This window comes from Setaria viridis, chromosome 4 (genome assembly GCF_005286985.2).
Source record: "Setaria viridis chromosome 4, Setaria_viridis_v4.0, whole genome shotgun sequence".
Lineage (NCBI taxonomy): Eukaryota > Viridiplantae > Streptophyta > Magnoliopsida > Poales > Poaceae > Setaria > Setaria viridis.
Window position 1 is genome coordinate 38736725 of NC_048266.2, and position 26905 is coordinate 38763629.

The 26905-nt window shown below is 42.1% G+C and overlaps 5 protein-coding genes across 8 annotated transcripts; 4 read left to right on the forward strand and 1 right to left on the reverse strand.

The window, feature by feature from the left end:
* The first annotated feature begins 1385 nt into the window (after nucleotides 1–1385).
* On the forward strand, nucleotides 1386–6684 carry LOC117853064 (mitogen-activated protein kinase 12). Its single transcript, XM_034735427.2, has 11 exons — nucleotides 1386–1953; nucleotides 2808–3216; nucleotides 3368–3495; nucleotides 3583–3642; nucleotides 4240–4389; nucleotides 4658–4813; nucleotides 4936–5073; nucleotides 5157–5230; nucleotides 5549–5650; nucleotides 5742–5961; nucleotides 6188–6684. The coding sequence occupies exons 1-11, from the start codon at nucleotides 1741–1743 to the stop codon at nucleotides 6260–6262; spliced, it is 1725 nt and encodes a 574-aa protein (XP_034591318.1). The 5' UTR covers nucleotides 1386–1740; the 3' UTR covers nucleotides 6263–6684.
* A 622-nt stretch (nucleotides 6685–7306) lies between these two features.
* Nucleotides 7307–11076, reverse strand: LOC117853065 (probable isoprenylcysteine alpha-carbonyl methylesterase ICMEL1). Its single transcript, XM_034735428.2, has 11 exons — nucleotides 10550–11076; nucleotides 10065–10141; nucleotides 9853–9922; nucleotides 9699–9779; nucleotides 9513–9587; nucleotides 9327–9428; nucleotides 8874–9014; nucleotides 8446–8511; nucleotides 8216–8359; nucleotides 8030–8120; nucleotides 7307–7849 (listed from the first exon to the last, which is right to left on the reverse strand). The coding sequence occupies exons 1-11, from the start codon at nucleotides 10801–10803 to the stop codon at nucleotides 7688–7690; spliced, it is 1263 nt and encodes a 420-aa protein (XP_034591319.1). The 5' UTR covers nucleotides 10804–11076; the 3' UTR covers nucleotides 7307–7687.
* A 287-nt stretch (nucleotides 11077–11363) lies between these two features.
* LOC117853067 (type 2 DNA topoisomerase 6 subunit B-like) lies at nucleotides 11364–17852 on the forward strand. Of its 4 annotated transcripts, none has more exons than XR_004640013.2 (13): nucleotides 11364–11634; nucleotides 11716–11827; nucleotides 11938–12021; nucleotides 12339–12365; nucleotides 13024–13132; nucleotides 13212–13293; nucleotides 14114–14134; nucleotides 14958–15151; nucleotides 16140–16281; nucleotides 16585–16778; nucleotides 16917–17040; nucleotides 17110–17261; nucleotides 17357–17462. XR_004640013.2 is itself a non-coding variant. In XM_034735430.2 (13 exons), the coding sequence occupies exons 1-12, from the start codon at nucleotides 11398–11400 to the stop codon at nucleotides 17214–17216; spliced, it is 1398 nt and encodes a 465-aa protein (XP_034591321.1). In that variant the 5' UTR covers nucleotides 11364–11397; the 3' UTR covers nucleotides 17217–17261; nucleotides 17357–17462. The 4 variants fall into 4 exon arrangements, 2 of the variants coding, with proteins under 2 accessions (XP_034591321.1, XP_034591320.1); XM_034735430.2 differs by having other exon boundaries at nucleotides 17145–17261; XR_011898097.1 differs by having other exon boundaries at nucleotides 16917–17261.
* Nucleotides 17853–18505: 653 nt separating this feature from the next.
* LOC117853756 (protein RER1A) lies at nucleotides 18506–21584 on the forward strand. The gene is made up of 3 exons (XM_034736043.2): nucleotides 18506–18942; nucleotides 20387–20567; nucleotides 21092–21584. The coding sequence occupies exons 1-3, from the start codon at nucleotides 18599–18601 to the stop codon at nucleotides 21137–21139; spliced, it is 573 nt and encodes a 190-aa protein (XP_034591934.1). The 5' UTR covers nucleotides 18506–18598; the 3' UTR covers nucleotides 21140–21584.
* Nucleotides 21585–21735: 151 nt separating this feature from the next.
* LOC117853755 (peptidyl-prolyl cis-trans isomerase CYP20-1) lies at nucleotides 21736–23645 on the forward strand. The gene is made up of 7 exons (XM_034736042.2): nucleotides 21736–21994; nucleotides 22090–22171; nucleotides 22474–22521; nucleotides 22624–22647; nucleotides 22768–22953; nucleotides 23061–23136; nucleotides 23291–23645. Exons 1-7 carry the CDS (start codon nucleotides 21893–21895, stop codon nucleotides 23451–23453), a joined length of 681 nt encoding a protein of 226 aa, XP_034591933.1. The 5' UTR covers nucleotides 21736–21892; the 3' UTR covers nucleotides 23454–23645.
* Nucleotides 23646–26905: the final 3260 nt, after the last annotated feature.

Sequence of the window (26905 nt, forward strand, 5' to 3'; positions counted from 1 at the left end):
CTCGCGAATTAGCCTAGGGATTCTGCAATTAGTTTTATAATTAACTCATGTTTAGTCCTCCTAATTACCATCCGAACATCCAATGTGACAGGGCTAAATTTTAACCCCTGGTATCCAAACACCCCTAACATGAGCTATTGTGCTGGCAACAGTAGCTGTAGAGGGTGTTGGTTGGCTGCTGCAGCCACAGCCGCAGCTCAGCGGCAGCCAACACAACCGAACATTTATTTCTTGAGCTCTCCCAACCTTGATGTTTTGTAGCTGTTGGCTTTCCAGAATGGACCGCTGAATCAGCAGCCACAAGATCTGGCTTCTTATTTTTAGGCCTATTTGTTTCAGCTTCTCGGACCAGCTTTCCGACTTCTGGCAGTCAGAAGCTGGAAAGCTGAAACAAACAATCCAACTGTTGGGTTGGCTTTCGGAAAGCTAGAAAGCTAGCTTCTGAGAAAATGAACTGAAAGCTGGAAAGCTGATTGAGAAGAGCTTTTCCGAGCTTTTGACGTGCTGAGAAGATAAAAATTTATTACAAAAATTAATAGCAAAAGGTCAGAAAAAAACCAGCTTTCAGAAAGCTTTCCAACTAAAATTTCAAAAGCAGAAGTTTAAAAAAATAGAACCTTAATCTTCACCACCTTAATCTTCACCACCCAATAATGACAACCAGGCAACCAGCCTCCAATATCAGCCTCCACGGTGGCTTTCCTTTTCCAAACTATAGCATGGGTTTGCCTCTGGTATCTGACTGCTTGATCGATCATCCAACTGGAACCAGGGTATACTCCTGCGGTAATCACGTTGAACGTTGACCAAGCACCGTAGCTATCGAGTGTTGCCAACTCTACAACTTCGGTTTTCCCTGTCATGCCTGCGCACAAGTACAGTACTTGAGGCGACCGAATCAACCCCAACCTACCTCAAGTTGCAGCGGCACGCGACCTGCAAGTTGCAGGAACTGACAGTTCGATCAGGTCAAGAGCGATCGAGCTCGACCGGACACAGGAGGAAGACGCTCATCGCAGAATGTTTTCTCACACGTGCTCCAGTCTGGCTCATCCGCGTGCAAGTTGATGGATCAGTTCTTGGTCGATCGATCGGCTTGTGCGCGTGCCGCCACGGCGAGACGCGGTTGCAGCCAACGTGAGCACAGCTGTATGCAATGCAATGCAATGCAAGGGTGCTCTCGCAAGCAATGCCCATGATTTCCACCCATGAGCACCTGCAGAAGATCTAGAGCAAGTTGTGGTGCTGGTGTACTGCCACTGCTAGGATATTTTTTCTTCAATTCCTACTGCGGCACCCGGTAATGGCAGGCCGTTACAGCCTTTTCTAGCTCCGGATCTGTACTCACACTCCATCAGGATTCAGGACCAGTCCCACCACACCATAGCACCGTCTGAACACTCGGCACGTGATCAGGGTCAGGGGGATAAAAAGGAAAAAAAGAATTCGTCCATCCAATCCCGACTCCTTGCCATCAACCCCCATCGCTGTCTCCTTTCCATTCCGTTCTGCTTCCGTCAATCCAATCCCCCACCGCGTCGACGACTTGGGCGCGGCCCCCTTCCGCGGAATCAGCACGTCAGTCAGGGGACTAGGCAACCGTCCGTGAGGTGGAGCAGCGAGTGACAGCAGCGAGGAAGAAGCGGGGAAGAAGAGAGCTTGGAGGCGGGCGGGGCGGGCAGTACATAGCTAGAGGGGTCGGCGGGCAGCCAATGCCGTGGGGCGCGCAGGGCTAGGAGGATGGGCGGAGGGGGCACGATCGTCGACGGCTTCCGCCGCTTGTTCCACCGCCGCAACGGCTCCACCTCCAACTCCAACCAGTCGTCCGTAGCCGGCGAGGGGGAGGAGGGCTCGCCCGATCTCGAGGTCATCGAGGACCCGGATCTCGTCGGCCTCCGCGCCATCCGCGTGCCCAAGCGCAAGATGCCGCTGCCCGTCGAGAGCCACAGGAAGGTGAGCAGCAGACCTCTGGGCTCGCTTCACTTGCTTTTGCTTGCTTTTCTGGCTTCTCGTGATCCTTGATTCGCGGTCACGGGAAATTTCTTGCCAAGATCGGATTTTTATGCCCGTCGCTTGCTTGCCCAAATACAATTTATTGCCAAGTACCTTGTTTCTTTCCGCTTATGCATTCGGAAGCTGTGCAGGCAGAGCTTGTGTCTTTGATCTGATCCGTGCTTATCTTTTGATCGATGCAATAAGAGGTGGTCTCTGTCCAATTTCTCAACTAGATGAAATGTTCAATTCAAGCACTTCTTCTGTAACACTCTTTTGATTTCTATGCTCGTGCTCTGCTTGTCTGGTTCTCGCTTTGCATCATCAAACTTCAATTTGCTACCGGCAGTTGCTTGCATCACCCGTGCTGTAGTGATCCTGAGGAACTCCTCTCCAAGTTGTCCACTTATGTTTTTGATGATCTGACTGGGCTTCTAATGTTGACTTGATCTGCGCCTCTAGCTCCAGTTCCCTTGCCTATTGCTGTTATATAAGGACTAAATGAGAAATGGTCTTTGCCCTGCATGTGTTCCTACTGAATTTGCCTGACCATGTCTTTAGTGAATAAGTCAATTTTTAGTAGGTTCCTCATTACTCTGGTAAAAATTTCTAGTTTTAAAACCTGTTGATGCGTGTTAGCAGCTATGCCATTTGCTCTGCTGGCGCCTGGCGGATAGCTTTCAACGTTACACTACTGTTCAGTTAACCTTAGGTTGTTTCACTATGGATATTTTGTAACCAATCAGTCCTTGATGCACAATATTCCATATATCTCTTGTTAACTTCAACCTGTTCTTGGAATTTTGCTCTTGCAGAACTCAGTGGAAATGGAGTTCTTCACAGAGTATGGAGAGGCAAGCCAGTACCAGATCCAAGAAGTCATTGGTAAAGGGAGTTATGGAGTAGTTGCTGCAGCAGTAGATACCCGCACAGGTGAGCGGGTTGCAATCAAGAAGATCAATGATGTGTTTGAGCACGTTTCGGATGCCACACGCATACTGCGGGAGATCAAGCTCCTTCGGTTACTCCGTCACCCAGACATAGTTGAGATCAAGCACATCATGCTCCCTCCTTCCCGGAGGGAGTTCCAAGATATCTATGTTGTTTTTGAGCTTATGGAGTCGGATCTCCATCAAGTTATTAAGGCAAATGATGACCTCACCCCTGAGCATCACCAGTTTTTCCTGTACCAACTTCTTCGTGCTCTCAAGTACATACATGCTGGTAAGTATATGAACTAGTGCCAACCACAGGATACCTATCCCAGCTAGCAAGCACAAACAATTTGTGTATTTGTCCAATGTTATGGGCTCATCCGCTCATGGCTCTCTACTTTATTATTATGGTAACGTGCTCTTGGTCTGCATTGGTGCAGCTAACGTATTTCATCGTGATCTAAAGCCCAAGAATATATTGGCAAATTCAGACTGCAAACTGAAAATCTGCGACTTTGGACTTGCCCGTGCATCATTTAATGATGCCCCGTCAGCTATATTTTGGACGGTAAGTTGCTTGTCGTTTTTATGGAAGTATTCATGTCCCACTTTCCTTGTTTTAATGTGTGCTTTGTTCTGCTTTTGCTATTTGAAGGATTATGTGGCAACAAGATGGTACCGGGCACCTGAACTGTGTGGTTCTTTTTTCTCCAAAGTAATGTCTTCAACTCTTGAACTTATTACATGCAATCAAAATTAATGTTGTCAGAGACTCAGAGCACTATGTATGCATGTGCATCTTGAACTTTCTAATGCACGAAGTGGTCAATTATGTAGCGCATCATATTTCCTTTTTAAAGAGTATTTATTGATGTTCTAATTTTATTCTCTGAGAAGATCTCGAATCAACAGATTTTACCAATTGGAATATTTGAGCTATGCTTTAACAAGTACTCCGTCTGATCTCAAATATAAGAAGTCTAGGTAGTTCATTTTGGAACTAAATAGCTTGTCCTAAATGTCATATATTTATGGATGGAGGTAGTATAATAATACTTGACAGTTTCATCTGCCAGTCTGACAAACCTGACCCAGCACTAGCACTCCTGGAAAATTTATCCCAACCGTTGCACCTAAAACAATATTTTATTTATATGCTTATAAATAGTATCTCAAACTCACAGTTCTTGTAGTGAACTCTGCTGAAAGCTGGAGGACTAATGTTTGTTTAGACAAGATTGTGTTTCCAAATCTTTCCGCAAAATCCTTGTGTTACATCCATCCATATTCTGACATTTTATTTTTTATGCAGTACACTCCTGGAATTGATATTTGGAGTATTGGGTGCATATTTGCTGAACTTCTCACTGGAAGGCCACTGTTTCCTGGGAAGAATGTCGTACACCAATTAGATCTCATCACAGATCTTCTTGGAACTCCATCATCTGAGACCTTATCTCGGGTACAACATCTCAATTCTTGCTGTGTCATTTTTGCTCGAACCTCCTTATTTATACCATCAAAGCAGCTACTGTGCTCTCTAGCAAGACAGATAAAGGACATATGAAAATATAATCTTAATGTACCATTAAACAGAGTCCATTGCAGGCTTGCAGCCAGTGAAATATTTCTTTCAAAATCTATATATTTATTTCTTTTGTGATGTCTGCTCCTTCTAGAGATTTCACATGCTGAGAAAACATCCTTACTGTTGTATACAACCTTTGCAGATTCGAAATGAGAAGGCCAGGAGATATTTGAGCTGCATGCGGAAAAAACATGCCGTGCCATTTACTCACAAATTTCGAAACGCTGATCCTTTGGCTCTTCGTCTGCTAGAGCGCTTACTTGCGTTTGATCCTAAAGATCGGCCTACAGCAGAAGAGGTGAACTCAGAACACAGTCTCTTTTCCTTTCTTGGAACTGCTTTAATAATTTCCATAAAAAATATCACACATATTTCAGTTCAGTACAATTTTATCACTCTGATTTTTTAATCTTATTTCAGGCTCTGGCTGATCCATACTTTGCAAGCCTTGCTAATGTGGAGCGTGAGCCCTCAAGACACCCAATTTCAAAACTTGAGTTTGAATTTGAAAGAAGGAAGCTGGCAAAAGATGATGTTAGAGAGTTGATCTATCGAGAGGTAGGGAGCAATAGATTTTCCTTTTTGCATAAACAAAATTCTCACCTTGTTTGAGAATTGATTATTTTATGAACTGCAAGCAGATTTTGGAGTATCATCCACAGATGCTGGATGAGTACATGAAAGGTGGAGAACAGATTAGCTTCCTCTACCCAAGGTACAGTATTGCATTAGCTTTTCCTCCTAAGGCTTTACTACCATATCATGGGAATAGTGAAGGTCAACATCGAACAAAGTTCACTCTACACTTTGTTTTTTCCTTGGAGCCTAACACCCCCACTCCCCACCCCCTCACCCCAACAATACACACACGAAACACTAACCGTCCGTTTCAACAATATAAGAGTCAAATGTTGTTTTTATTCTGGTGCGAACAAGTTAATAAAGCACGTATCTAACCTTACTGTTCTTTATAGTATTATTTTCTTTTATCTATTAATAGGGTATGGTTATTAATACTACTATCTTACTGCAGTGGCGTTGATCGGTTCAAACGGCAGTTTGCACACCTTGAGGAGCATTACAGCAAAGGAGAAAGAGGTTCTCCACTGCAGAGAAAGCATGCTTCTCTACCAAGGTATATAGCATGGTGGTTAGGATTCAGAAGTACAGAACCTCTTGCTTTGGTCTCAGTTGTGCTAAATCCTTCTTGGCTTTGTGTATGACAGGGAAAGAGTGGTTGTATCAAAGGATGGAAATAATGAGCAACATATTGGTGACCAGGAGAGAAGTGCAGATTCTGTTGCCCGCACTACTGTGAGCCCTCCAAGGTCAGAAGATGTTGGCCAGGATGGCGTGAAATCCCCAAGCTTAAGCTCCAGGAGCTACCTGAAGAGTGCAAGCATTAGTGCCTCCAAGTGTGTCGTTGTCTCAAATAAACACCCAGAGGTAAATGCTGAACTACCTGAATTCTTCTGGTGGCAAGTAGGCAAGATGACACACTTGTGCACTGTCAATATCTTTTTTTCCGATGGATTTCACACTGTCAATATCAAGAAAGGATGCGTGAACAGAACATGTTCGATTGATTTGTTGCATGCAAGTTGTACCTTTCTTTTGTTCACTTTAGAGATTAGGTAGTGCCTCCACCACTGATGTTTGGTTTCTCTGTTAGGATGATGAAATCCCTGAGGAAATGGAAGGCGTTGTCGATGGATTGTCTGAAAAAGTCTCCAGAATGCACTCCTAGGCTCCAAAGACCGCGGCAACAGCAATCTCATTACAAGATTCTGTTAGGTAAACTGTATGCCGATGATATTGAAGACAGTCTGTGAAAGCAAAACACTGCAATGCAATTCTGGACTCTGGGCGTTACTTGAAGAGGGATCGAGGGCAATTTTCATCCTGTTTGTACCAGCATGGGCCCTGCATGGATCCCTGCGATGTAACATTAGTTAGTCCATGGAGGAAATAGAATGAACAATGAAGCATGGTGAGGTGACTCACCATGAGGACATGTTCCTTTTCCAACGGAATCTGGAGTTTTACAACGGCTCTGCCATATGAATTGTCAGCACCGTATCATTTTCTTTTCCTTTATCTGTGAATGTACATTTTGCCTTTCAAGACAACCACAAGGTCAAGAAACATGATTACAGCTTGCTGTTACAATATTTTGTCTTCATTGGACCAAACTGGTTATTGTTAGAAATCAACTAGCGAAACAAGTATGGTCACAACAACGACAGACACAGATTTATATGGAAACTTTGCAAAGACATGGATACATAAAGATAATCTTCATTGTTCAATATATATGGAGGTCTACAAATATTAGGGATTTATAATGAGTGGTTAATTCAACCCAAGCAGATTACAAGAGTAATAGAAACATAGAAAGATACAGATATACAAAGATGATCTTCATAGTTCAATATATCTGGAGGTCTACAAATGCTAGGGATTTATAATGAGTGGTTAACTCAATCCAAGTGGATTACAAGAGGAATAAAAACACAGAATGACTCTGCTAATTGTGTTACTCTCTATCGTACAACATTCAATTAGTTTATATAGACCGGAGCATGCAAGCAATCCAAACAACGAAGGGCTGAACAAAAACTCATGCATACAACCTGTAAACATGCGTACAAGCATGCTAACCACAAAATGCCTTCCCAATTTAGATTTAGACGTACAATTTTACATACAAGCATGCTACCACAAAATGCCTTCCCAATTTAGATTTAGATGTACGGTTGGTGCATGTAGAAGCCCTTAGGAATTCTGAGCATATTTCAACAGTTATTCTGGTGAAATGAGTAGAAGAATTGAGTGGCATACATGATGTTGCACGCCCACGTTAAAAGAGCTTAATAAGCTGTACATCGAGAGATACAAATACAATACAACAATGAAGAACGTCTCTGGAGATATCGTAGTAGGCACAACCATACCGAACACACGTTCTGGTCAATGTACACAGTAGGTCCCTACCATCTCAACGCGGCTAAGGCCTGGGAGTTAGGATGGAAGTCGAGTAGCTGATCAGGGAGCAAAATTTTTTTCCTGACGGCAGGACCCAATTCGCGTCAGGGTCAGGCTGCCTCCCCCTAATGTACGTGATGTTACAGATACATCTGGCTTTGGCTGCAAACATAAACCATCACCATCTTCAGAAAGGGCTTACTCTTCCAGCGAGCTTCAACATGAATTCAGGAACAAGACGCCGTGCAACAGGCACGACGAGGTGGTGGGCAGATGCGTTTGGATCTTCACTGTGTATCACACTGGCGATCTCTTCGAGCATTTTATCTCTACCACCACGAAGGGGATCCTGCCAACACAAAATTCATCATTAAAAAGTACTTTTCAGTGGCTAATATTGATGTATGATGGTCTCCTGGGTCATCCTCACACTGAACTAACCTCAAAACTTTCCATGAAATCAAACAACAATGTCACTATCATTGAACCAGAAAATAAAGCAGACTAAAAAGTGTGACACAATAACTACCTGAAGGAATAAATCAGTATGCGTCTTTCCTTCATACAAGAACAGATCTGCTTTTGCACCATGCTCTTGTAAAGCATCAACAAATGCTTGGCTGCATTTTTTTGATTGATCACCATTACATATAGAACATTTCTAAATAGTAGGTTTACCATGCACCCTGTGTTCAAATATTGTAATTTAACGCACCTTTCAGCTGATGGTATTGAATTGTCACCTGTTCCATGGAAAAGGATAATATGAGGCAACAAAGGAACTGCAGATCTAGCAGATGACGCCTTAATCATCACTTGCGGGGAGAATTTCTGGAGTGATTCTTCACCTTCCATAATACTGGAAAATATGATCGAACGGTGTCATAATACGCTAACAGGATCACAAATTTGTAAAAAAGATATTAATTAATAGTAACAGTAAACCTGAGAAAGATGGATCGATAAAGGCCACGTCTATGGAAATGATCAACCAAATTAAGGAGATTATACCTGCAGAGATCATTCCAAAAAAATCAAGGCTAATCCACCCATTTTCCCCAAAGAAAAAAACTAACACAGTTTACTGTCTGTATTGGCCTGTACAACCTAGAACCTACTGATCTAAAAAGTGCCACACAATTAAATGTTGATGTAAGTGCTAGAGAGTTCCATAGTTTACAGTCTTTCAAAACTTGATACTACACATACTATTAAAATATCTTGTTGTTTTTCATCCCACTCACTATTCAATGCTAAATCTCATCTGCTAAATCTGGAGCAATCATATAACTTCTCCATTTGGTAGGGTTGCGCAAATTTGGAGAAGTACCGACAATTATGCAAACATTCTCAGAGATATGTGAATAATTTACCCGCCAGAAATACCAAAATAAGCTTTTATTTGTGAAACACTCCAAGAGGAAGTATCTCCTTCACCACATTCTCTAATGGCCTGGTTTAAGAGGGCACACGTGGCAATATGTGCACCAGCTGATTGTCCAACAAGATAAATCCTGCATGAATGTTGTGCATAGAATACGTAAGAACAAAAGTACTTTAAATATGTCATCTTAGGACATGAATCTATACAGCGCATGTTGTTTTAGGGGTGATAAACATTTTTGGGGAAAATATAATACAATCAAATAGGCAAATCATCAACAGAAGATGAATGGGCAAACAAAGTGTGCCTTCTACCTCAACAGCACCTATCTTCAGGTTCTAAAGCATGTGAAGCGTTATCATTCATGCAAATGCGCATGCCACAACTTTTGTGACTGTAATAGCCAAGGTTGAAAATATGTAAAACAGAATAAGTTATAAACCTGTTAGGATCACCTCCATAACTTGCTATATTGTTGCAGACAAAAGAAATTCCTTGAGAAACATCTTCTACCATGTCACCAATAGTCCCTTGAGGAAAGTTTCTGCAAACAAAGCATTTGCATCCTCAGTGACTATGGTCTGAATGATCATGCTGCTTTACATACTTGGAAATACCCTCCGAGTACCTGTAATCAATGCATGCAACTATGATGCCCCTTTCTGCTAAGCGTCTGCCTAAAAGGGCCCCCCACCCTTTGTACCTGATAAACATATAATTTGATATGCAAAGTCAAGACAAAATCAAACTTTATCGTAATAGCTAGAATTTCAAAAAATGGTTGGAGCTCAAGATAGTACATACTTCTACTCACCCTATGATCCATGCTCCACCAGTCACAAATGCCACGACTGGCTTTAACCCTGTTGTACTAGTGGGTATATACAAGTCCAATCTGCAAGAAAACTTACCAAGTGATTTATGAAGCCAAAATATTAGATACATGGCAATAGAGTTAAATGAAGTACCTGTTTCTTGGCTGATCTCCATATACAACACTTCTACGAACTTGGCTAGAGAAGAAATAATAATATAGAACTGGAGTAGACCAAAAATCCATTAAGACAGCACAGTTGTATTGTATGGGTTCAATAAGCTATATCACACATGCCTTTTTGAGAATTTAAAAAGCACCTAATATGTGGGTCAATAAAACAACGGAAAAGTTAGTAACACTAACCTTGAATAAAACCTGGCATCAGCAAGAAAGTATAGCAGCAGAGGGCTAGAAACTGCCGAATCCATCTGTAGCCTATCCTGCATAAATTTAACAAGTTATTACAATAAACTGAACAAAAACCCGCAGTCTGATAAAATGCGATCTGCTCATGTGTCCATAATTTCAGTCATTTTTAGTAGCAGCAGCTATATCATGTAATATAAAGTTTTAAGGTTATGAGTAGCAAATAGCAACAAGAATGTCTAGTAACTATATCCATGGTAGTAACTATTTCTCCATTTCTTTTTCAACGAAGATTTTCTTTTTCCCGAGCGAAGACAAATTCTCCAATAAAATGATACTGAGCACGCAGGTGTAGCAGGAGACTAGGAGAGTAATCAAGCACAAGTGGAAGTGGAGTAGTACATAGTCAGTAAGCAAGTAGCACAACAAATTAAATGGCAATTAGCAGCCAGAAGCTAAATCGAAATGGAATTGATGAGTACCCGAGGTAGCGGAGGAGGATCAAGGTGAGCCTCGTGAGGAGGAAGGTCTCGGCGGCGGCGCGGCCGACATCGCGGCGGAATGAGCTGCTGCGCTGCGCGAACCGCCCGCACCCCGCCCGGCGCCGCACGCCCCCGTCGGGGAGGAGCGGCGCGTCCTCCGCCGCCGATGGTGCGGCAACGGCTGCCGGGGACGGCGGCGGAGTCTCCTCCGCCTTGCCGGTCTGGGAGGTGCGCGCAGCGAGCTCCACCTTCATCGCGGCGACGCGAGATTCCCGAGGTGGTGGCTTCTTCGTGATGCGAATATTCTGATCGGAACTTGTAAAAATCTGGGAAAGGGACGGCCTCTTCTGGCCAGGCAGCCGCTCCGCCGGCCACCGAGGCTGAACCACGCTGCGGCCTGCAGCGAGGCCTCCGTGAGCGAAGGGACGGAGGCGTAGGACAGCTCCGGTGAGGGCGTGCGGCGGTGCTCCGGCGGACGGCGGGGCAGGCGATCCTGTGACAGGGACGCTGACATGTGGGTCCGCACTCCCGCGCCCACATGTCATGGAGATATTCCCTAAGAAAAGAAACCGCAATAACTCTTTTGTTACCGTCGACCGGGTCGTTATTTGATTACCGACCCGCATGTGGCCGTCGGATTAACGACTGATGACATCTGTACGGTCCAGATCAAGCACGTCAAGCGGCGGGCGGTGTTTTTTTGACGAGGATCCTTGTACTATTCGAGTTTTTCGGTTTGCACCTCCCAGATTTGGATCGCGATTAATAATCACGATCCAAATTTCGGCCCAACTTGACCGTCCGAACAGTTTGTGCGGCCCAGATAGGAGTCTGGGGTTGCGTCTGGTATGTACTTTTGCGCAGACACCCTCGCTTTGTCTCATATTTTGGTTCACGACCATCCGGTCTCCACTCGGACGGAGTGGCGCGCCGCGACGGCGGTCTGTGAGGGCGGCGGAACTCCGGCGACCGGCTCGAGGATCCGCGACTTCCTCTTCAGAAACTGCGTCGCAGAGAGGAGCACCAACCGAGTTGGCCTCACCATGCCGTCCGCCTCCTCTCCCCATCGGAAGCTGCTCCACTCCGTAAGCTTCTCTCCCCTTCCAAACCCCTCCCAATTCCGCACCACACCTCCTCACGGTTCATCGTTTGCGCCTCCATTTCAGTTGGTATACTGGGCGGTGCAGCGCTGCCGGATGTCCGAGTCGCCGTGCCGGCTCACGGTCTCCCTCAAAGGCCCCGCCGAACCCGCCAGCCCCTCGCCGCTGCGTGTCTCCGGTAATGTAGGCTGCGGCGGCGTTCCGTCCTTAATTCCGCTTCCATCGGGAGGAGCGACGAACCCTTAAATTAGGTAATGCTTACATTCAGTGGACCGTTGGCTGTTGCAGTTTCCGACACTGGGGTGGGGAGCAAACTGGAGGAGTTCCTGGAGCTCGACGACCTGGCCCGTGAGACTCCCGTGGAAAAATGGGGTACGCGATTAATGCGGTGCACCTTCTTTTGCAAATTGCCTGAAAAATTCAATTCTGATGTTTGCTAAAGTAGTATCTCTAGTACGCAACAACACCATTAAGTTTTTTCCTCAATCCACATTTCAATTATAGCATGCTAGAGAATAGAGACTGGTGTAGGCATTTCTCTAATATGATGGTGTGATGGTATGGTGGACAAATATTCTTCACTGACATTTTCCTTTGTTATTATCTTCGTTTGGTTTGATGGAGGTAATGGAGTAGTTCTTGTTTCTGTTCATCTTCCTCTGTCTTATGCAGTTTCTATCTACTTGCAGATGGCACTCTCTTAATCACAACTACTGGTATGTTTTCTATTTCAATGTATGACATAGTTCTTTGTTCTGTTGGTGTTAATGAATATTGCTTGAAATGAAGAACTGTACTAGGAATCCATTACTTCTAGTCATTCTAAATCACTTGGTTGTATTGGCCTCTTGTTCTTAAATTGGTTGCATAGTATCTTGACAATTTGCCTGATATAAAACTGTACAACTTGATAGCAATGATAATAAACAGATAGCAGGAACCATATAAACATGGGAGTGCAGGATTGGCAAACTCTCACCATGATGCTCTGAAATATGATGTTTTCTTGCTTCACGCATTTGTTTCATATGTTGTTATTGCTTTTTTTTCCTTTCTGTTTCTTTCTCTCTTTTTACGCAATGTAGTTTTCTTTACAGTTTCTTGAATTAATCCAGAAAACTGAGAAATGAAAAGTATGTTGAAATTTTGTGCTACCTACTTATATCTATTTAGGATTTATATATTTCGGAGAACTTCTTTACACACCTTTTTTTCCCTGTTTGGTTGTACAAGTCATTACTGTAATATCCATCACTTGCATTTGTGATGGAAAGGCATAAATATATACCAGAGAAGGTTGTTTTTTGTTTCATCGATGATTTTGTGAATTCAGGATGGCCATTGATGATTTCTTGCCTATTTCCCATTCTGTAGGAATCAATGATGAAGCCATTTATCGTTATCGATTTAATCTTCAGGAAGAGTTATCAAGTGCAAGGTTCACCAAGCTGGCTACCACATACAAAAATCATGCAACATTCAGGTAAGCCATATTTTTTTACTTTGATTTCGCCATATGAATACTGTGGTTGATTAAATCCTGCATGCATTTCTTGACACAGTGGAACTGAAGTCTGCCTTTGTCTCTCAAATGAAGCTGATGCTGATGATTTTATATTATGGTTGGTTGGCTTCTTCCATAAGGTCTGTCTTGGTAAACAGAATATTTTTCTTTTGCTAATTCGCTTACCTACTTAACTTTAGACAACAGCATAGTTAAACTTTTGAATGTTAGCTACTGAAATCTGGTTTTCTATGGATTTGTATTACCTTCCATCAGGATGTGTTTGCCAATCACCTGTGTCACAATTCCGTTTCTTCTTTTTGATATAATAAGTTGCTAACGTACTTAGACTAGAAATTGCATGTTCAAAGGCTAAATAAAGTTTGATCATTATGAAATCATCTTTTAACATTTACTGAAAAGGTGGGATTAGCTTGATGTTGGTTTTCAAATTATGAGATGCTAGTTTTGCACATCTTTCATCTAGCTGAAATTAATGGTGAATCTAGAGAGTTTTAGGTTGACTTAAAAGATTGGCAATGCCATCCAGATTGTTTGATTCCATGACGGCTATAATCCCTTTAGCCTCCAGATAGATGTTATATGCAATAGTTTATAAAATCCATGTCAAATCCTGGTTAATAATTCTTCATACATATCCTTGTCCTTCTTTCCATCTAGCCAGGAACAGTATTTACATTACTGCAAACGATGAATTAGATGAATAGTTGTTCCCACTTCCCATAATGGGGGGTCAAGGAATTTTTTTTATCGTAACTTTTATTTGTCAACCTATCAGTATTAGAACATTGATAATGATCTTATGGTAGAGACATACTGAAGTTATTTGCAAAGATGGTAGAATTATTCAGTGTCAACTTGGCACAGTTAAGCATTTCTGTTTTTGGTGTTGGCTTCAAGATTGTCTGACTTGATTGTTTCTTTTTTTAACCTATGCAGATACTTGTCTTAAGAGCAGCAGTAAGTATTTCTGAACTGTTATCTTTCCTCAAGTTGTAAGCAAAGTATTTTGCACCTTTTCATTTTCAATGCTCCTTTGCAGTTTAATAGGTTCACAGTTGTCAAATGTGATCTCAAATTTTACCTGTCCTTAATGCCTTCAGTCTTTAGTCGTTGCATCTTCGACTCAAAATGCCCAGTTCCATATTTGCTGAGTGACTGTACAGTAGCATTAAACAGTGTTGTTTCATGGATGTGTATTATATTATGTTTTCCTTGTTTCAAGGGCTAAGTCAGTTGGGTTTCCAGTTTCCTTCTCGCATGTCCATTTGTTTGGCCTTTAATTGGTTGAAACAATAGTAAATTTAATGCCATCCAGATCTTCTAAAGATCAAATGCACTGGTTTGATGGAAACATACTGGTATCCAAATTCAGCCTTTGTCAGTATATGCTGCAATGACAAAACAACCGGAGTCTAGCATTCCTACATATGAAAAAAAATTGATACGTTTAGAACGCAACATATGTTTGATCTTGGCAATGCCTGCAGCTGTAGATAATTGATCAGAATGGCATTGGCCCTGAATTTACTAGTAATAATGTCTTGGAAAGAGAAAAAGAGAGAACTAATAGATTATATATGTCCCTGAGCTGATTAACTGGAACGAGAATCATAACAGGCCTAAAGCTGCTTATAATTGTCAGCAGTCAAGTCACGCTACATTTCATGTGGCTTGTTGAATGTAAATGATACATGTAATTGGAGAATCTTCCTGTATTTACCTTCCTTTATGTTGGGGCTAACAACTTAAGTTACTGTCTTTCTGTTTATTTTGCACCTAGAATTTAGCATGTGAGCTCTTTGTTGAGCAAATAGGCAGTGCTGAATCAAGAAATGTCTGTCTACCACAATATTCTGATGATGTCCATCATTCTGTTATGGCATCAAGTAGTGACCGGCTAGTTTGTGGCCTCAAAGACTATGCACTCTCCCATGGAAACACTTGTGATAATTGTGACACATGCACACTGAATAGGTAAGGGAAAAAATTCCATCATGACTCTTACATATTTGTCTCATATGTTGCTATAATTGTTTTACTGAAATTGCTAATATGTGCTCCAAGATATTTATGCTTACCTGAAGTCAACTAGAAATGGTTGTGCTAATCCTTTTTTTTTTTTTGCTTTTCTCCCTTTACTGAGCTTACTGATTTCTGTTCGTAATTGCTATTAGTCTTTCCTCCAAAATAAGTGTTGCAAATACCATAAATGATATGTATATTTCTGCTATCTTTGTATTTGCTCTTTCATCAATATTTGTTCATCATTAGAATTCATCTTTTAGCTTTATTTTTTTGAACTTGCAATTTAGAAGGCTAGATGATATTGCTGGAGTTTCTTTTACATGTTCCTTGGAATTTGTCGTTGATCCACCTTGTTCGAAGATCACTTCATTTTTCATTTTTCATTAAATACTCAATTACTATAGTTTTTGTCTTTCTTGATGTTCATTAATGTCATGCTTTCTGTGTTAGGATTCAAAATAGGAGAAAGATAATGAAGAACCACTGCTAAAACATATTTTACACTCATAATTATAGTATGTTTGCATTGACACATTTAAGGTTTAAGACATCCATATCTTTATATTTGAAGACACCGAAAGTTTTGCTTTACTGATATGGGCCTAAGAGGGTTCCTGTAGTCAACACACAACTGAATACCATGAGAAAAAATGTGTATGGTGGCCAACAGGAAACAAACCATACAATGAGTATTTGTCCTTTTTCCCTCATTGCCCAACCCCAATCTCTTTGGATCTTTCGGGCATGCATGTGCTAAGCTCCTATGTCCATACCTTGATGCTATCTGGTCTGTTTTCATTAATATTCAGCCATTGGCATGCTAATAAACACCTGTGTATCATCTAATATCTAATTATTATGGTATTATAAACCCTCAGATTGGTGTGCCACCATATTTAACATGATTAGTAAGTTTTACTTTACTTCCTTACTTCAGAGATCTTCTAAAGATTGGAACTGGAGCAGCAAACAATGTAGACAGAAGAAAAGCTAAAGGGCTACATGTTGAAGTAGTCATACTGATTGCACGCACTGCATCTGATTTAAGTTGTTGGACAGTAAATTGTTCGTCCACAAAGGTTTGCACCACAGAGCTTTCGGTTATACCTCTTTTTCCCCTGAAGAAGTATTTCTTGTACCTCATGCCCAGCAACCAAATTCAGGTTGCAGGCAGCATTTTCGCATGCCACAACAATCTGATTTTGCATTGACAATGGGTTTACTTGTTCATGTGACTTGTAACTTCTGGACATAGTATACTATCAACAAAGTAGCTCTGTTGAGATGCATTCTTTCTTGTGTTCAGTGAGATTAGAGGAGTTAAAGCAGCATGATTCAACTGAGCTGATTGTTCATCCCACTGTTGGTTGGAACAATTTCAGGTTTTGTATTTTGAAGATTTTGTACCTTGTCCCATATCACAATCCTCCTTTGATGTGTTGGTGAGCATAGACTGGCAAAGCTATGGTTTCAAGTTAAAAGGTGGTTTCATAGATGATGAAGGAAATGCTGTTCTTGAGTGGGATGACATGGCATTTGCTCGTGTTGATATTGCCATTCACACTTACCTTGAATGATATCCAGTTTCCATTCTTTGCACTGCATACGCTTTAGACATTCACAAGCTTTATTTTCGTTTTTTTTATTGAAAGCCTCAATTTATATATGGAAGGTTGGGACTTTTCCCTGGTTGTCCTTGACTTGCTCTAGCCACTGCTATGCAAGAATGCCAGGGATCTCAACAAGATAGACACCTTGTAAGGAAGGCACTCAAGTCTGCATTATCTCACTTGAAAGCAGATCATGCTGGAGATTTTCTCAGTTGTCATGGTCAGAGGGTATGTGCCTTCTGTTTTCTGTCAAGTAACATTATGCAATATGCTTTTGATTTTTCTGTTAACTAACAGCCTACAAATTCCTAACCTCAACTATGCCCTTGGAGTATTCTCTATCACAAGGACACATGAATTCCGGCTGGTTTTCAACTGGTTATGGCCTTAAACATGTGTATTGAGCTGAATCATTTGCAACTTTGGGCCTTAAATATGGGAATTGTTAGGTGTGTTCTTGTTGCTTCTATACTTATGATTACAGCTGAATGCATCATGTTCTTTATATCGTTTCAGGTTCGTGAATATGTTCCTGACCTTGCAGAATCAATTGCTGGGCTGATCTTGTCGTCCAACGATAAAGAGTTCCAAGACGAATGCATCACGCTTCTTGGGCTAGGATCAAATCAGGACGTCTCAGAAGGGTTAGTTCAATCCTCAATCTGTGAGAAGATGGTCCGTGTCATAGAGCTGAATGACACCAAGGAGAATGCAGAGGACAATGCACCATATCTGTTCGAGTGCGAGAAGCTGGATGAAGATAGTCAGCTGGACGAAGAAGATGGGGATGAAGATATGATTTTCGATTTCTAGCATTGTTTCATCAGTCTTGTAGCTGTAGTACTCCACACTCCAGTACACCGGCTGGCTACTCTAGAGGCAGTTCAAGCAGAAATTTAACAGCCGCTGCTCCTTCGTGTATACAAGATTCAGGAATTGTAATTGTGGAATTAAACGAAATGAAGTTTCAAAAAAAAAAGAATTAAGGCCCCGTTTGGGTCCAAGGAATTGGAATCTATTTAATGGAGTTGGCTAATTTATGTTGGAATGTGGCATTCCACAACTTTCCAAAGTTTAGATATAAGCCTATATTAAATTTATGGGGTGGGAGATGGAAATTGATTCTATAGATTATGGTTATTAGATGGAATTCAATTCTTATAGCACGCTCTTAGACTCGCTTCTCTATAGCATACAAGTATCTCTCCCGTATCACCAACTATAATATACAACTATATTCCACATACAATTATATTAGCTTAATTAATTTGTGTCTAAATTATGATTATTAGGATGGAATTCAATTCCAATGATCCAAACGGGGCCTAAACGAAATGTCCGTGTAGAGATGCTAGGACATATTGCGGAAGTCTCTCTTCAATGTTAGGAGTAAGTTTCTTGTTTCTGTTTTGAAGAACCACATTTTCTCGTATGTTTAACAATCACCTTATTTTTCACGGCACGTGACCAAAAGCGTAATAACCATCCTAAATGTCATACATTTAAAAATGGAAGGAGTATTATTTCAAAAAAAAAGAGGAAGGAGTAAATATCTGAAAAGGTGTTTTGTTTTGTGAAGAAGGAAAAAATTTCATAAAGTAGAAACAGTAGTAGACTATTATCTGAAGAAATGTTTTTTTTTGTGATATTACTCTTTTCTAGCACGTGAGCTCCGGAATCCACGGCATGTGTGAATCCTCTTCCAGTCTTCTTCCTCCTCTGCCCGCGATTGCCACCAGATACGAAACCTAACCAGACCGAACCCCCCGGATCCGAAGCGGCGGCGATGGAGCCCACTCCCGTCGGCGCCAGCGGCACGGTGGAGCGGTGGCGCGCGGAGGCGTCGCGGGCGTTCCAGCACCACCTGGACCGCGCGGCGCCGCACATGGCGCGGCGGTGGGCGGGCACGCTCGTCGCCGCCGCGGTGTACGCGCTGCGGGTGTACTTCGTGCAGGGCTTCTACGTCGTCACCTACGGGCTGGGCATCTACCTGCTCAACCTCTTCATCGGCTTCCTCTCCCCCATGGTCGACCCGGAGCTCGAGGCGCTCGACGCAGGGCCCGGGCTCCCCACCCGCGGCTCCGACGAGTTCAGGCCCTTCGTCCGCCGCCTCCCCGAGTTCAAGTTCTGGTGTGCGACTGTGATTCTGCCCTAGCTCATTTTGGCCTATGCTCGGCCCATTAGCCTGCCTAGCTGATTGCTTGGAACTGGGGATCCAATTTTATAAGACAGTCCAGTCGTAGATTTATGTTGCCTTTGTGTTAGATTTCGTTTGAAACAGCTATGGCTAGTTAATATCAAATCCACCAGCCAACCAGCTAGCCAATGTTTCTCACAGATTGCGCGCGCAGTACATCCGAAATGATGTCTGATGGGATAGTACTTCACTGGTAGTTCTCAGTACTATCCAATTGGAGATGCAATTTGTAGAAGGGATCACAAAGAAATGCTGATTTGTGTCAGATTTCAGTTGGACCGTTATGCTTGGTATGGACCATTAGTGCTTATTTAGATCACCGCTCACTAACCAACCAGCCAAATTTGTCTCACGGTCCATGCACTGCATGTGAAATCGTTTTTGTTTATTTATTTAATAGTACTTATTTAGCTGCTGGAAAACAAGTGTTGGCATCCCTCCGCTGCAGTGGTACTGGTACAGTTGTACTTAGTATTGTTCGAGGCTTAGAGCCATATAAATTTCATTGACTGATGTTATGTGTGCACCATGGGATAAAATAATAAATAAATAGATGGCAGGGGATATCCTAGCTAGTGCCAATGAATATTGATTCCTATGAAAATAACATAGTACGTTCTTTTTAGCACTCCATCGAATTTCTTAATAGTTACTGCTATGCAGAGTTTTTGTGATGCATTTGTCTAAGAAATACAGGCTCCATTTCCTTGTGGAACTGTTTTGTTTTTGTAAATTTATTTCTTTTGAGTAACAGTTCACCTTTTGATATTCTATTTTTATAGTGAAATGGAAAAAGTCCATTTTACTCCCATCACCTATTTACTTTGTCCACTTAAACCCCTAAGAAAAATTTAGACTCATTTTACTCCCCCGAACTATTTCATTTGGTCCAATCTACCCCTTAATTAGATTTCTCTTTTTTGTTTCTTCGCGTACAAATTGAGTTTTAATTTCAGATTTTGTCCATGGACTTATAACATGATGCTCTACGTTAGAAAAATACATTCCAATTTTTTCATGATTACTTTTGGTACAGTTTTGTAAATCAAAGATCAATTTCGTATTAAATATTTGTAACCTATGAAAATAACCATGAAAAATTATCAGTATAATTGTTTAATATAAGGCATCATTTGCTGAAAATAACCATGAAAAATATTTTGGCACTGCTCTCTGGTTCCTATCAAGCTGAATTTTGATAGCCATTTGCTTTTCCTGGGAACAATCTGCTTCTTCAGAAGTGTAGACTAAATTAGGAACATCATGTTACTAGCCTACTCAGTCAACCTTTGGTGTTTCACTAGCTAGTAAATTTCTGTCCTTTTTTGTCCCTTTTTTTTCTGTTGAAACTATGTTAACAAATTAATCTTGTTTCAGGTATGCTATCACGAAAGCCTTTTGCATTGCTTTCGTCATGACCTTCTTCTCTGTATTCGACGTTCCTGTCTTCTGGCCAATACTTCTCTGTTATTGGATCGTGCTCTTTTTCCTGACAATGAAGCGACAGATTATGCATATGATCAAGTACAAGTATGTCCCGTTCACCTTTGGAAAGCAGGTGAGACCTCTATGTTGCTGAATTGTTTTGATTAGTTTTGCTGCATGAAAGTTACACAGATCATGCTTTGTAGCACAGTAGCAGGGTTTCTCAAAGTGAATTTATGCCCAGTGGTCAGTGGTTACTCTGCTGATTGTGTCTAGGTCTAATCAATAATAACCAGTTCATGGTCCAGTGATGCATTGCTGCTTGTTAGCTTGGTGCCTTGGAAGCAATCAGAACTGAGTTAAGAGTCTTTGCGCTTCACCCCTAGTTTATTTTCTAAGTTACCGGTATCAAAATAGAGGAACTTATTAGGAGCTTGGAAATTGCAGTAATTTGATTCAGTTATCTGCTTGGTATTATACAGTACATTGACCCACCACCATTTATTTTGAGGTCAATGGTCTTACATCATGTCAATTGACAATACATGCTCCCTAGAATTGACTGAAATTCGAAATCAATGATCCGAAATTTGGTGGATTATAATTCATTATTCATCATGCGTCGCTTACTAAACTCCGCTTGCAATTCGAATGCAGAGGTATGGCGAAAAGAAAGAGCCAGCTGCCAGTGCATCTAAAGACTGAAGACTGAGGGTCTGGGACCTGGAGAGCAAATGCTTGTCTGTTATCTGTGAGGCAACTATCCTGCTGGCATGGTGGTATTTTGATTACCAGCTGCTGACAGTAAATGCACACCAAATTCGCTAGTGGAGAGAAGCGAAGCAAACTTCTGCATCGGTTGATGATTCTTGTTTTTGCATATCAGTAGTTTGTGTACAATGACTTGGGATATAGCTAGTAGATCACTTTCCAGTTACTCTATTGTACTACGCTTGTATTGGACAAGTTGTGAACCTGCTGACCCGGTGCAACGCAATGCAAGTGAAAACCAAGAGGACAGTGACTTAGGACATAGCTAGTAAGTATATCACATTTTACTTCTGTTGTACTGCACTTTTGTGGACAAGTTGTACACTTGTTGAATCGGTGCAATTTCAATTCAAGTTGAAAACAAAAGGACAAAATCCAATATGAGGACCTGGGCCACATGGTGGTGTTAATTGTGTTATGGCGACCTGCGATTACCGCGTGATCTGCTTATCCTTGCTGTAATACTGGCCAAGAGTCTATTTGTAGCTAACAGGCAGTTGCATGAGTTCATTGTGCGGTCCAGGGCGATCAGCTCCCACAGACCCTTCAAGTTTACGCACTGGCTCACCGGTCAGGCCTCCTCTTTGCAAGGACCGTGGACGCTGAAGAATTGGAACTTAAGAAGAAGTTGAGTCTCATCGGCGAGCAGAGTGATCGGCGACGAGGAGGAACCATAGGTGATCGGCGATGACGATGTCGAGTGGGTGGACGAGGAGGAGCACGGCGGCGAGGCCCGTCACCCTGTGCCTGTGGCTGGCTCTCGGCGCAGCCGCCCTGATGCTACCCCAGGTGCTCGTCTCGTCCATCCATCCATCCATCCATCCATCCATCTGCATGCATCGTCCTGAGATCCCTTCGTTGATGCATGCCTCCGCTGTCCACAGGCACATGGAGAATCAGCCGCGGAGCTGACCGAGGTCACCAACAAGGTCTTCTTCGACATGCAGATCGACGGCAAGCCTGAAGGTTTGCGCCGGCGGCTTCCTCCTCTGATCTCTTCCGTTTGTGCATGCTATGCCATCGCCATCGCCATCGCCATCCTTATGGTTGGATAATGTTCTTATATGCAACAAGAAGTTTCTTTCATCATGATCTTCCTCACCATTGCCAAAAATTGAGGTTGATAAGATTGGCCGGCTTTGGTATCTTAAGATGGCTGCCTTAGTTTGCCTCCCTAGTTGTATCATCTTTATTTGTGTATGTATGCTGGTTCCTGATACTTGATGCCCCCATCTAACTAACGTTTGAATGGTCACGGGTCGTCATAGGCCGGATTGTCATTGGACTCTTTGGGAAGACTGTTCCTAAAACAGCAGGTACTAGCAATTTAATTATGTTGTTTGGTTCAACAAATGCGGGTGTTGGTTTTCTTGTGATGACATGAGCGAAAAGGTTAACTGTCTTTTTTCTTTGTTCAGAGAACTTCAGAGCAATTTCCACAGGTATGTATGCTTCCTAACCATCATATATGTCTCAAAAGTTTAATCAATAAATATACTTGTTAAAAAAAAGGAATGGGCTTTCTTTCTGATCCATGTCCTCACAACTCTCTTGTTATACAGGAGAGAAAGGACTGGGCTCGCACGGTAAACCACTCTTCTACAAGGGGTCCACATTCCACAGGATCATTCCAGGATTCATGATCCAGGGAGGTGATTTCTTGAACGGCGACGGAACGGGCTGCGATTCCATCTATGACGGCGAGATTTTCCCTGATGAGAACTTCAAGCTCGGTCACGCTGAAGCTGGTGACTAACATAACTACGCTGCTTGAAACCTTAGTTGTAGCAAGAGATATTCACAGCGAGCAAGTCGATCAGCGATCGCTGATGCCTGATGTCCAACTGCGTTGCAGGTACTATTTCCATGGCCAATTATGGGAAAGATACAAACGGATGCCAGTTTTTCATCACCACCGTACCAGGAAACCGGTAAATCTTTTCCAGATGGTCCTCGAGAATCATTGGTCCTTCATTTTTAATCACCACAAGCATCATTATAGTTTATGCAAAAGATTTTTCCTTCTCTCCTATTTGAGATTACTGTTTGTTGCTGATCGTGTGCTTGTTGCTTCTCTGTGCAAAGGTTACCGAAGAAGTTGGACGGGATACACGTTGTGTTTGGCAAGGTGCTTAGTGGAATGGATGTTGTCCACAAGATTGAGGCTGTAGGCCAGCCGACTGGTGTCCCCAAGGCCAAAGTCGTCATAGTTGATTGTGGGGAGCTGCCCAAGTCTGATGAGCTGTAGTGATCCGATCCATCTTTGATGGAAGCATGAGTGTTAGTTTTCAGTGTGGTCTTGTTTTTTATTTGGTCAGAGCTGGTTTGTGTTTGAGTTTGAGTATAATGACTTCTGTTTATGTACTTCTTACTTGGAAAATTGGACTGATGAACAAACAAACAGCGATTGATATGATCTCTTTTCTTCTACGTTGAGAATCCTGTCTCGCATCGCGGAGGCCGCCCTGTTCATCCCAATGTGGATACCTTCCTGAGAAGTGTTTGTTTGCTTGACGTTGGTTGAACCTTCTTGCTAACTTTGATTACCATAATGATCAAATGTTGTGAATAGGTTTACTTAAGGGGCACATGCCCCTGTTATTTATGTCATCTTTCTCGATTTAAACTCCTTATTTAACATAAAATGAAAATTTGAGATGGCATGTAAGTCAAATGCGGCTAGTGTGTACGAGCTATACAAATATTATAGAATTAATACATGCTACATTGCTAAATGTGTAAGCATACTCCATATACCCCTAAATAAATGCACTTCTAGTTCTAGCAAATCTTAGACATATTATTAGAAATGACATTGTTGCCTCTAATTACTCATGCAGTTTGCAGGAGGCAGCCGCATGTGGTGCACGGTTGAGGCGAAAACGTTGAGAACCATGTCTCGCGTCGTGGAGGCCACCCTGTTCATTCCGACGTGGATTTCTCGTGAGGACTGTTTGGTTGCTTGTTTGGTTGCTCAACGGTGGTTAGGGGACGCTAGCCAAAAAGGAAGGGGAAGAGGGAGATGGCATTCCAACGCTCTTTGTATAGTTGTATGTTACTCTGATTAGTTATGAATTTTGTATATACGGTAAACTAACAGGCTTATGACACCAAATACTTTAAAAGCTTCCCTCCTTTATTAATACAAATATAGGCACATTATCGCGCTGGTTTGTTTAAAAAAACTGCCAAAATGTGGTTTAAAACTATATTACTCTTGCATTATACTAAGAAAAATCTAGAAGTAGCGGAATGCCCGCCCGTTTGGATAGCTGTTACCAAACTTCCTAGCTGCCAAAATCATTGCAAGATGCTTAAAGACACTATAAAGACATCTGAATTTACTAGCATCATCGTCACCACCACCATCAGCACGCGCCTTGCGGATCGCTCGAGCTTTATTGACTTCAACCTCAGTCACACTAACTTTTGGAATGCAGTTGTGCCACCCGAGCTCACCTCTTGGAAAGAACAGCGAGTATGAGAGAGCGTCATAGCACCCATGATAGGACCGAATGCCATGGATCGATCTATCCTTTCCTTGGAGGACAACACTATTATCGAACTGGCCCCGACGCTCGCTACCCTCAATCCAAACGGCAGCAACCTCTGATGTTAATGGCACGTTATATGTTCTCTGGTCTAGCCGTTGGTCAAGTTCTCTGGTCCAGCCGTTGGTCAAGGTTCAACTCGACATGGTAATCCTCAAGGTTGTCAACCTGACCCATACTCCTAAGATTCTCTGAGTAGGGATTAATTCCATGTAAGATATCCTTTAGCCTCTAGATGACCTCCCTACCTTCTTGGGTAGACTTCTCACGGCACTTGCGGAGCCTATGCTCAAGTGACGGATCGTCGTTGTAAAAATAAAGCTCAAGGTGTCAATGTTCGTGACCATCCTCTTTACCAAATGATCGTATGTTATGGTAGATTTGTCCATGGGCACAAAATGTGTAGATTCCACAATTTCTCATGTCGGTGGTCAAACGATCAAGTTTACAGTAAAGAGAAGTGAAAGAGAAGTGACCATTGAAATATCTGATGTTTGCACGGAAATGCCTAGCATCAGTGTCCGAGCTCGACCACAGTCTCACGAGTTCCAATGGTGTCTCGGGGGTGGAAAGATGAATCTTTCCATTACGACAACAGAATCCAGGTGGCTCGGACTCACACTTCTTTGCATTGCAGTGCTCGCAGTTATCCTTTGGCTTGAGCATGTGCGTCTCGTTACGGACATTGGCATAAACCGCATCGTATGGATCCGGTACATCAGGTTCGTTGGGATCTTCATTCGCCGTCTCAAGATCCACATCCTCATCAGCTTCCCAATCATTAGGTTCTAATCATTAGCATGAGTATGAAGTGTTAGATTTTTGAAACAAGATAAGTTGAGCGTCACTTAGATGCAGCAGGGTGTACCTTGGCCTCCAAAAAGGTGCCCCTCTTCCTCTTCCTTGTCGTCCTCAAATATGATGTTCTCATCGCAATCTAATGCAACATTGGCACATGAGTGATGAGACAAACCTATTAACACAGGTAGAATAATAGCATGAAGGAAGCACGTGCAACATTTACCATCCTCTTCCGTAGAGGCATGTGTCTCTGCTTGTCCACCGTGTGGAGGCATTGAATACACCTCGTCAACAACAGATGGTTGTGTCTGAGTACCTGAATATGAGGCCCCCACTGCAAACACCAGAAGATGCAAACTTGTTAAAGAACTTGATTTACATTTTACAGATGGTCCCTTTGTGTCCCAAAATGCTGATAAAATGGCTGGAGAAGATTGACCCTAGAAAGATGGAATATGAAGAGCAACTTTGTTTTTGGATTAACATCCACAATGCTTTGGTTATGCATGTATGTTCAATATTTTTAGCTATTACCACCTTAAAGAATGCTTGCTTTTTAGACTCAGCATGATACATAACTAACATTCGTTCTGAAATATTACAGGCTTTCATGGCCTATGGGCTACGGGAAATATGCATTGCTCAATTTTATACACAGTTTTCATTTGCATACTCTAGTTTTTCTAGAGTGCCATTTCTTATCACTACCAAAACACATAGATAATGGAGCAATGCATTGACCAGGAGGCAAGGACCATAATTGCATTGACAAGGAGGCATGAACCATAATTTTTTGCTACAGCAATAGTTTGCAAATAAACCCCAGATAGTTTGTCTTGGAAATTCATACATACTATAGTACCACACTACCATGCTTTCAAAATTTCCAAAATAAATAGAAACAATAAAGAGTCCACACTAAAGCTGACATGATTTGGGCGAGTACCTTCTAATGCAGAGAATGATTTGACTGAAAAAATCACCTGAAATGCAGAGAATGATTTGACTGAGAAAAGATAAAAAAATCACATTATACTTCAAGAGAATGGCATTTCAATGAGTTGTTGTTTCAGTTAAAAAATTGGTAAACCCTCCTGCTAAAATGTTGGCCTGCAGGGCGATTACAGAATCTGTGAGGGGCCCGTACCTTGCCAATTAGCCAACAATGTCTGAAAAGGAAAAGAAAGTAAGCTAACAAGCAAATGTGGTAGGTGTTAATATCATAGCTAAATATCCAAAATTCACTATAAGCTCATCCAGCAGTCACAAAGGTTACTGAAATCAAGATGCACCTATATGAAGAATTAAATTTGTGCCGAGATAAGACATGCAAAAACAGCCAGGAAAA

What these genes read in the sequence shown, in the direction of transcription:
- LOC117853064 (XM_034735427.2), top strand. Translation starts at nt 1,741, where the DNA reads ATGGGCGGAGGGGGCACGATCGTCGACGGCTTCCGCCGCTTGTTCCAC. An exon ending in TCTCAAGTACATACATGCTG is followed by an intron (nt 3,217 to 3,367) that starts GTAAGTATATGA and finishes GCATTGGTGCAG; the next exon opens with CTAACGTATTTCATCGTGAT. An exon ending in GTGGTTCTTTTTTCTCCAAA is followed by an intron (nt 3,643 to 4,239) that starts GTAATGTCTTCA and finishes TTTTTTATGCAG; the next exon opens with TACACTCCTGGAATTGATAT.
- LOC117853065 (XM_034735428.2), bottom strand. Translation starts at nt 10,803, where the DNA reads ATGAAGGTGGAGCTCGCTGCGCGCACCTCCCAGACCGGCAAGGCGGAG. An exon ending in TATGGAGGTGATCCTAACAG is followed by an intron (nt 9,015 to 9,326) that starts GTTTATAACTTA and finishes ACATTCATGCAG; the next exon opens with GATTTATCTTGTTGGACAAT. An exon ending in TCAATACCATCAGCTGAAAG is followed by an intron (nt 8,121 to 8,215) that starts GTGCGTTAAATT and finishes AAAAAAATGCAG; the next exon opens with CCAAGCATTTGTTGATGCTT.
- LOC117853067 (XM_034735429.2), top strand. Translation starts at nt 11,398, where the DNA reads ATGTACTTTTGCGCAGACACCCTCGCTTTGTCTCATATTTTGGTTCAC. An exon ending in TACTTGTCTTAAGAGCAGCA is followed by an intron (nt 14,135 to 14,957) that starts GTAAGTATTTCT and finishes TTTTGCACCTAG; the next exon opens with AATTTAGCATGTGAGCTCTT. An exon ending in TCAGTTGTCATGGTCAGAGG is followed by an intron (nt 17,041 to 17,328) that starts GTATGTGCCTTC and finishes ATATCGTTTCAG; the next exon opens with GTTCGTGAATATGTTCCTGA.
- LOC117853756 (XM_034736043.2), top strand. Translation starts at nt 18,599, where the DNA reads ATGGAGCCCACTCCCGTCGGCGCCAGCGGCACGGTGGAGCGGTGGCGC. An exon ending in CTCCCCGAGTTCAAGTTCTG is followed by an intron (nt 18,943 to 20,386) that starts GTGTGCGACTGT and finishes ATCTTGTTTCAG; the next exon opens with GTATGCTATCACGAAAGCCT. An exon ending in CGTTCACCTTTGGAAAGCAG is followed by an intron (nt 20,568 to 21,091) that starts GTGAGACCTCTA and finishes ATTCGAATGCAG; the next exon opens with AGGTATGGCGAAAAGAAAGA.
- LOC117853755 (XM_034736042.2), top strand. Translation starts at nt 21,893, where the DNA reads ATGACGATGTCGAGTGGGTGGACGAGGAGGAGCACGGCGGCGAGGCCC. An exon ending in GACTGTTCCTAAAACAGCAG is followed by an intron (nt 22,522 to 22,623) that starts GTACTAGCAATT and finishes TTCTTTGTTCAG; the next exon opens with AGAACTTCAGAGCAATTTCC. An exon ending in ACCACCGTACCAGGAAACCG is followed by an intron (nt 23,137 to 23,290) that starts GTAAATCTTTTC and finishes CTCTGTGCAAAG; the next exon opens with GTTACCGAAGAAGTTGGACG.